Source organism: Salvelinus sp. IW2-2015, linkage group LG10 (genome assembly GCF_002910315.2).
Source record: "Salvelinus sp. IW2-2015 linkage group LG10, ASM291031v2, whole genome shotgun sequence".
NCBI classification, from domain to species: Eukaryota; Metazoa; Chordata; class Actinopteri; order Salmoniformes; family Salmonidae; genus Salvelinus; species Salvelinus sp. IW2-2015.
The window spans coordinates 1,699,781-1,709,218 of NC_036850.1; the positions used below are offsets into that span (position 1 = coordinate 1,699,781).

At 39.8% G+C, this 9,438-nt stretch overlaps 1 protein-coding gene across 1 annotated transcript in view; it reads left to right on the forward strand.

Annotated features, from left to right (window-relative positions):
- The window catches only part of kcnk17 (potassium channel, subfamily K, member 17), a 58,916-nt gene that overhangs the window by 18,064 nt on the left and 31,414 nt on the right, over positions 1-9,438 (forward strand). The window contains exon 6 of the mRNA XM_070445290.1: positions 3,120-3,288. Within this exon, the coding sequence (XP_070301391.1) occupies positions 3,120-3,288 (169 nt within the window). The remainder of the gene's footprint in view (positions 1-3,119; positions 3,289-9,438) is intronic.

Genomic DNA, 9,438 nt, shown 5'->3' on the forward strand with positions numbered 1-9,438 from the left:
TCACTGTCAAGCCACTAACACCTCTGTCTGATCACATCCAAATTACATTGTTCCTCAAAAGAACAGACATGGAAACAACCACACATTCACAGCCCAGTAAGCTGTACAACATCAGAAATTCATACAGATGTGCCCAAAACAGCACAGAAGAATACCAGAAAGCAACCTGGAACCAAAATATCCAAACACTCTTAGATAACTTTCTGGATACCACATTCACTCACAGTAAAGAAGGCATCAATCTAGCAGTAGAAAACATCAACTATATATTCAGGCAAACGGCAAAAGAAGCACAATTGAAATTGATAAAAACGAAAAAGATTACAGATGACACCTGGTTTGATGCAGATTGTAAAATTATAAGGAAAAAACTTAGAACACTATCCAACCAAAAGCACAGAGACCCAAATAATGGTGAATTACGCCTTCATTACTGTGAGACTTTAAAACTCTATAAACTTACACTCAGAACCAAAAAAGCACAGTACAACAGCAAGCAGCTGACACTAATTGAGGAGTCCATAAACACAAACAACTTCTGGCAAAATTGGAAAAAACTAAAAAAATCTAAACAAGAGGAATTAGCGATACAAAATGGTGACATATGGACAACCCATTTTAAAACACTCTACAACACTGTTCAAATTGACACAAATACAGAACAACGCCAAATTCATGAGAAGTTGAATGGATTAGAAAAAGCTATAAAGGTCAATCAAAATCCATTGGACTCCCCAATTACTGACCAGGAGCTCTATAAGAAAATTCAGGCTCTCAAATTTAAAAAAGCATGCGGACCTGATGGCATCCTAAATGAGATGCTCAAACTCACTAGTGCAAAATTTCAATTGGCTATATTAAAACTGTTTAATTTGATCCTAAGTGTAGGTTATTTCCCTAACATCTGGAATCAAGGACTCATAACCCCAATCTTTAAGAACGGAGACAAATTTGACCCTAACAATTACAGAGGCATTTGTGTGAACAGTAACCTGGGGAAAGTTTTCTGTACTATTATAAATGTAAGAGTTCTAAACTTCCTTAATAAGCACAATGTCTTGAGGAAAAGCCAAATTGGATTTATCCCAAAACATCGCACAACTGATCATATTTACACCCTACACACCCTGATAGATAAATATGTCCACCAAAATAATACCAACATATACACTTGCTTTATCGACTTCCAAAAAGTTATTGAAAGTGGTATAAGGGCTAAAACATTTGACATATTTAAATCAATGTATACTAGCAATACGTGCAGCATTAAAATTGGCAAGAAAATAACAGAATTCTTTAACCAGGGGCGGGGCCTTCGTCAGGGTTGCAATCTGAGCCCTGCACTCTTCAATATTTACATCAACGAATTGGCCACTATTCTAGAAATATCCTCAGCCCCTGGTGTTAGTCTCTACAATTCGGAAGTGAAATGCCTACTCTTCACAGATGACCAATGCCTGCTGTCACCCACAGCACATGGCCTACAACAGAGCCTGGACCTGCTAGAGCAGTACTGCCAGACCTGGGCCCTGGCAGTAAACCCCAAAAATACTAAAATAATGATTTTCCAGTGAAGATCCAGATCTCAGGGAATTAGACTAAAGTTCTCAATTGGTACAAAATATATAGAGTACTGCACACAATACAATTACTTAGGTATAAAAATAAGCTCAACTGGACACCTTAATGAGGCAGTGAATGAACTGAGAGAGAAAGCATGCAGGGCATTCTACGCCATTAAAAAGCTAATTCAAATTTAAATATACCTAATACCTATTAAAATTTGTCTAAAACTAATTGAATATGTCATTGAACCAATTGCACTTTATGGCAGCGAGGTGTGGGGTCCATTTGCAAAACAAGATTTCATCAAATGGGACAAACACCCCATTGAAACCCTGCATGCAGAGTTCTGTAAGATTCTCCTACATGTCCAGAGGGAAACTACAAACAATGCATGCAGGGCAGAATTAGGCCAATATCCATTAATAATAAAAACTAAAAAAAGAGCAATTAAGTTTTGGAAACATCTAAAATAGTAACCCCGTCTCATATCATTACCAAGCCCTGCAATGCCAAGAGCTGAGCAAAGAAAAGAGTCCCCTCATCCAGCTGGTCCTGGGGCTGAGTTCACAAACCTGTTCTACTAACACACTGAAGCCTCAGGACCAGAACATCCAATCAATCAGAATAAACCAAATTACAACACAGTCAAAACAAAACGACATTGCTTATTGGGAAACATAAACACAAAGCAAAATGCAGTGCTATCTGGCCCTAAATCGACAGTACACCATGGCTAACTATTTGACCATTGTTACTGATCAAAACCTTCGAAAAACCTACAAAGTACAGGCTCAGTGAGTACAGCCTTGCCATTGAGAAGGGTAGACACAGGAAAACCTGGCTCCCTGTAGAGGAAAGGCTGTGCAACCGCTGCACAACAGCAGAACCTGAGACGGAGCTGCATTTTCTGACAAAATGTGAAAAATATAAAACAATTAGAGAGTGTCATTTCCCCAAATTTGAAACCCTTATTAAAAGGTTTCAAAGACCTCTCTGATGAGAGTAGGCTACCCGTCCTGTTGGGGGAGGACGCAGAGAGCTGTGGGTTGGCAGCGCACTTCATTGCTGCCTGTTAAGTTGAGGGACAGTGTCTGACAGACCAATCAACCTGCACATGTACTCTACTGTATGCTTATTGTTATTGTTCAATGTATGGTTATTTTGACCCTTGGTTATTGTTGTTACTGTTGTACCGTTGACAATTTTGATTCTCATTTTTTCCATATTGTACATATCCAGAATAAGCTTTGGCAATATGTACATTGTTACGTCATGCCAATAAAGCAAATTGAATTGATTACTTTTTGGGGGGGCCCCAGAATATAATGACTTCATATTCTTTTAACTCTGTCTGTATGCAGTATTCATAAATCAGTTAGCAAGTACCAGAGACCGTCCAACTTGTCATTTGTTACCCGTTTCTCCTAAAATATGTGCGAATCTGAAATAGCACCCAATTCCCCTACATTGACCAAAAGGAGTTTCTTACAGTATATAGGGAATAGGCCATTTGAGATATTGACTCTGTCTTCCCTTCTTTCTGTCTCCATTAGAAGTTAACCAGGTTCATGATCCACCTGTTGTCCTACGTCTCTGGAACAGCACTCTTCTTTGTGATGCCCATGGTGGTGTTCAAACAGCAAGAGGGCTGGAGCTACTCACAGGCAATCTACTATTGCTTCATTTCACTCAGCACCATTGGCTTTGGAGACTACGTCGCAGGTACACAACTCAATATGTAGGAACATGGAAGCTCCAGAAACAGACTGGCCGTACGGGCAGTTCCGGGGTAACCCTTCATTTTACAGCCGTTAATTACTATGTATTTACTAGGTAAATACATAGCAACAAAATCTACATTTGTAGTAAAAATGTATTCTTAAATGTACCAAGCAAGTAAGTACTACATACTTAATTAGTAAATACAAAGTATTTTTTTATTATATAGGTATGTAAGACGGTAAATCCAACTAAGTGTCAGCGAATAACTATGTAAATACCTACTCACGTCACTATTTTAATATAATATATAAGAAACACCAAGGAACATAGTCACAAAATGTAATCATAAAGTAATAAATGTTTGTCCTAAAAGTAAGTAAAAGTAAGAAACAGCTTACTACTATCTAAATACATAGTCATACCAGTCTCTTTCAAAGTAGTACCTAAGAAACACCAAGGAACACAGGCTACATTATCATTTATTTATCATGGATGGTCAGTCCTTGCATCCATAGGTCTGTCTATGAATTTGAGAGTGATTACATTTCTCCAGACTCATCCCTCAGCTTTTTACTGAAACGAGTGGGGAAAACGCTTTGTCTCTACTGCTGAATTCCACTTTAAAAAGGTCTGATTTTGGAGTTTTGATAGAATGGAAATAAGGGTATTTCCTTGCATTTGAAAAGCCAATTGAACATGGGGTTATTGTATTGAACTGAGAAGGGTATTTACAACAAAGTCATTGAAACGTTATTGCTCTAAACCATTTTTCTTATTTCTATTACACTTGATAATTGCAGAATAAAGTCAACAATAGTTTCATTTAACTTTTGGTTAATGTATGAATACTTACTTGTTTAAGGTTTAATGAGAGAGGGGTCACTAGGTCGTTTTTTTTTTATCACACTTCAGGTTGTCACCATTAGGGATTAATACCGGTAACCAGGATCCCGGGACTGTCCCAGGACCACTCTTCACATTTCCCAAAAAACATTGATGACAAGACCTGAGAAATTACAACATTTTCCTCCAATGTTGGGCTAATGGAATTTCACAAAATACACAATATGCGCAGCAGCAGATAGGATTTTTTTTTATTGCACATTATCCAAACAGGTTGTCACATGGAAGCCTTTAGACAGCGTATTTACTCACAAAGTCACCATAAATTCAAAGCACACACATAATTGACACTGCCGGATTGCACAGGAGACCCGAATGCAATTTAGAGTTCTCATCAGAACTGAAAATTCTAACCCTGTCCAACCCCTGTGAGCTAAAGCCCGAGCCCAGGCCTGGTCCGACATCATAGAAATCAAATGAGCCCTAACCTGAAAAAAAAATACAGATATATAGAAAACAGTCGACTATGTTGATTTAAAACTAGTGTTGAGAACAACACAGCGGAGGCAGGCGCCAGAGGACTGAGGAGACAAGGAAACAGCCATTTGGCCTTGAAAAAGTTCCGAGGAAAACTCACCTTAGTTATGATCAACTGAATGATGAACATACAGTTGAAGTCGGACGTTTATATACACTTAGGTTGGAGTCATTAAAACTTGTTTTTCAACCATTCCACAAATTTCTTGTTAACAAACTATAGTTTTGGCAAGTCTGTTAGGACATCTATTTTGTGCATGACACAAGTAATTTTTCCAACAATTGTTTCCAGACAGATTATTTCACTGTATCACAATTCCAGTGGGTCAGAAGTTTACATACACTAAGTTGACTGTGCCTTTAATAAACAGCTTGGAAAATTCCCTAAAATGATGTCATGGCTTTAGAAGCTTCTGATAGGCTAATTGACATCATTTGAGTCAATTGGAGTCGTACCTGTAGATGTATTTCAAGGTCTACCTTCAAACGCAGTACCTCTTTGCTTGACATCATGGGAAAATCAAAAGGAATCAGCCAAGACCTCAGTAAAAAAATTGTAGACCTCCACAAGTCTGGTTCATCCTTGGGAGCAATTTCCAAACGCCTGAAGGTACCACGTTCAATAGTACGCAAGTATAAACACCATGGGACCACACAGCCGTCATACTGCTCAGGAAGGAGACGCGTTCTGTCTCCTAGTGATGAACGTACTTTAGTAGGAAAAGTGCAAATCATTTGTATGAATAATCGATAATATTTCAACCGGACAATAGCGTATTCAATAGAAAGGAAAAACAACGAAGGGCGCGCACTCGGTCACGCATGCAAACCAGCTATGCATTCTTCCCCAGTCCCCTGACAAAAAGGTCTCATTCCTCTTAATTTTTCAGAAAACAAGCCTGAAACAATGTCTAAAGACAGTTGACATCTAGTGGAAGCCATAGGAACTGAAATATGGGTCCTAACCCATTAGATACTCTATAGGCATTCAATTGAAAACTACCCACATCAAAACAAAATCCCACTTCCTGATGGATTTTCCTCAGGTTTTTGCCTGCCATATCAGTTATGTTATACTCACAGACATTATTTTAACAGTTTTGGAAACTTTAGAGTGTTTTCTATCCAAATCTACTAATTATATGCAGATGGGCACGCTTCTCATCCAGACGTCGAAATACTGCCCCTAAGCCATAAGAAGTTAAATCTATCCCAATCATCATCCATTCGGTGTCAATGCTAGTCACGTACACAGGGTGGATCAGTGACACGCTTTCGAAGTTGAGTTTACCCTCACTAGGGTATGTGGGACGATAGCGTCCCACCTCGTCAACAGCCAGTGAAACTGCAGGGCGCCAAATTCAAAACAGAAATCCCATAATTAAAATTCCTCAAACATACATGTATTTTACACCATTTTAAAGATACACTTGTTGTAAATCCAGCCACCGTGTCCGATTTCAAAAAGGCTTTACGACAAAAGCAAACCAAACGATTATGTTAGGTCAGAGCCAAGTCACAGAAAAACACAGCCATTTTTCCAGCCAAAGCGAGGAGTCACAAAAAGCAGAAATATAGATCAAATTAATCACTAACCTTTGATGATCTTCATCAGATGACACTCATAGGACTTCATGTTACACAATACATGTATSTTTTGTTTGGTAAAGTTCATATTTATATCCAAAAATCTGAGTTTACATTGGCGCGTTATGTTCAGTCGTTCCAAAACATCCGGTGATTTTGCAGAGAGCCACATCAATTTACAGAAATACTCATAATAAACATTGCTAAAAGATACAACTGTTATGCATGGAATTTTAGATCCACTTCTCCTTAATGCAACCACTGTGTCAGATTTCAAAAAAACTTTACGGAACAAGCAAACCATGCAATAATCTGAGTACGGCGCTCAGACGACTGATCACGCCAAAAAAATATCCGCCATGTTGGAGTCAACAGACATCAGAATTGCATTAAAAATATTCACTTACCTTTGATGATCTTCATCAAAATGCACTCCCAGGAATCCCAGTTCCTGTAACGGCAGTCTAGCTCTTCCTCCTCCTCGGACGAGGAGAGGCGAGAAGGATCAGAGGACCAATGTACAGCGTGGTAAGTTTCCATGATTTAATGACAAGAAAACTAGACAAAATACAAAACAACAAACGTACTAACCGTCACAGTCCCGTGTGGCACAAACACTGACACAGGAAACAACCACCCACAAATCCCCAACACAAAACAAGCCACCTATATATGATTCTCAATCAGGGACAACGATAGACAGCTGCCTCTGATTGAGAACCATATTAGGCTGAACATAGAAACAGACAAACTAGACACACAACATAGAATTCCCACCCAGATCACGTCCTGACCAACACTAAACAAGCAAAACACATAAGAACTATGGTCAGGACGTGACAGTTCCACAATAAATGTTTGTTTTGTTCGATAATGTCCATAATTTATGTCCAAATTCCTCCTTGTTGTTCCCTCGTTCAGTACACAATCTAAACTCACGACGCGCGTGCAAGTACAGCGGAAAGTACAGAATAAAAGTCCAAAAAGTTATATTACAGTCCGTAGAAACATGTCAAACGATGTATAGAATCAATCTTTAGGATGTTTTTAACATAAATCTTCAATAATGTTCCAACCGGAGAATTCCTTTGTCTGTAGAATTGCAATGGAACAGCGTTCGCTCTCACGTGAACACGCGAGACTGAGTGGCTCGTGGCTCTCTGGCAGAACTCTGACTCATTCCCCTCTCATTCGCCCCCACCTCACAGTAGAAGCATCAAACAAGGTTCTAAAGACTGTTGACATCTAGTGGAAGCCTTAGGAAGTGCAATTTGACCCCATAGACACTGTGTATTTGATAGGCCAAGAGTTGAAAAACTACAAACCTCAGATTTCCCACTTCCTAGTTGGATTTTTTCTCAGGTTTTCGCTTGCCATATGAGTTCTGTTATACTCACAGACATCATTCAAACAGTTTTAGAGACTTCAGAGTGTTTTATATCCAAATCTACTAATCTAGCTATTATGGCTTCGTAGCAGGCCGTTTACTCTGGGCATGCTTTTCATCTGGACGTGAAAATACTGCCCCCTACCCCAAAGAAGTTAAAGGAGGAACCACTGTAGGTAAACAGATACTATTGAGAATTTTCCAGACCATGTTTGAATTATTAATTGCAGAAGAGCTAGAAAGATGGGTGCACTCTATATGTGCTCTGGGTCATTAGACACCATTAGACATGCACCTGTCTGGMGTGTGGACACGACTGGTTATTCCTGTAACTGTGTTATGGCCTAATATGTACTGTTGCTATGGTTACACCTCTTGGGTCATTCTAGAACAGAGGAGATCAGAGGAGTTAGCAGGATTACATGTCTGGTTATTTCTGTAAAGTGCCAAGGACTGTTGCTATGGTCCTACATGCATGAACCTGTCTTAAGGCGAGTACATGTCTGTATTTTTGAACTATTGGTGTGGCTCTACAGTTTCCATGCCCTAATATGAAACCAAACTAAACTTAGTGCAAGGTAATAAGATAACTACTAATTATATGCATATTCTAGCTTTTATGGCTGAGTAGCCATATTTGGGCACGCTTTCATCCACAATTCCCAATTCTGCCCCCTACCCTAGTGAAGTTAATTAGGAGACGCTTGGTTAGAGGCGAGGTAGCTTGAGTGAAACCTACAAGTTTCGTATCGCAACATTCCGTTTTCAACCAACATTTTGCTGGGTCCACTGCCCCTTTGAGTTCATCCAGCAAAGTTTCAGATATGATGGAAATTGTCAAACCCGAATCTATCAGAGCATCACAGGTCAAACAGTCCTTTAAGACTGCTTTAAGGTACAGCCTGTTCGAACTGTTTTTTCTCATCATATCCCAAACAAAGTGGAATGGATTGGAAGAATGGAGCAGGTTGTGTCGATTTTCAGGACAGATAACCCACCATCGTGACCCAGTCAATCAATCAATGGAATATATTTATGAACCCCTTTTTACATCAGCCGATGTCACAAAGTGCTATACAGAAACCCAGGCTAAAACCCCCAAAAGCAATGCAAATGTAGAAGCACAGTGGCTAGGAAAAACTCCCTAGATAGGCAGAAACTTAGGAAGAAACCTAGAGAGGGACCAGGCTCTGAGGGGTGGTCAGTCCTCTTCTGGCTGTGCCAAGTGGAGATTATAACAGTACATGGCCATGTTCAAACGTTCATAGATGACCAGCAGGGTCAAATAATAATAATCACAAGTGGTTGTAGAGGATGCAACAGGTCAGCATCTCAGGAGTAAATGTCAGTTGTCTTTTCATAGCCGATCATTCAGAGTTAGAGACAGCAGATACAGTAGAGCAATAGAGTCGAAAACAGCAGGTCCGGGACAAGGTAGCACGTCTGGTGAACAGGTCAGGGTTCCATAGCCGCAGGCAGAAAAGTTGAAACTGGAGCAGCAGCATGACTAGGTGGACTGGAGACAGCCAGGAGTCATCAGGCTTGGGGTGTGAAGGTGGTTCTGAGGCAAGGTCCTAGGGCTCAGATCCTCTGAGGTGGTTCTGAGGCATGGTCCTAGGGCTCAGATCCTATGAGAAAAGAGAGAGAGTGAGAGGGAGCATACTTAACACTTCTTGTCAATAGGGGGGCGCTGTTTTCACTTTGGGAAAAATCGTGCCCAATTTAAACGGCCTCGTACTCTATTCTAGATCATACAGTATGCATATTATTATTACTATTGGATAGAAAACACTCTC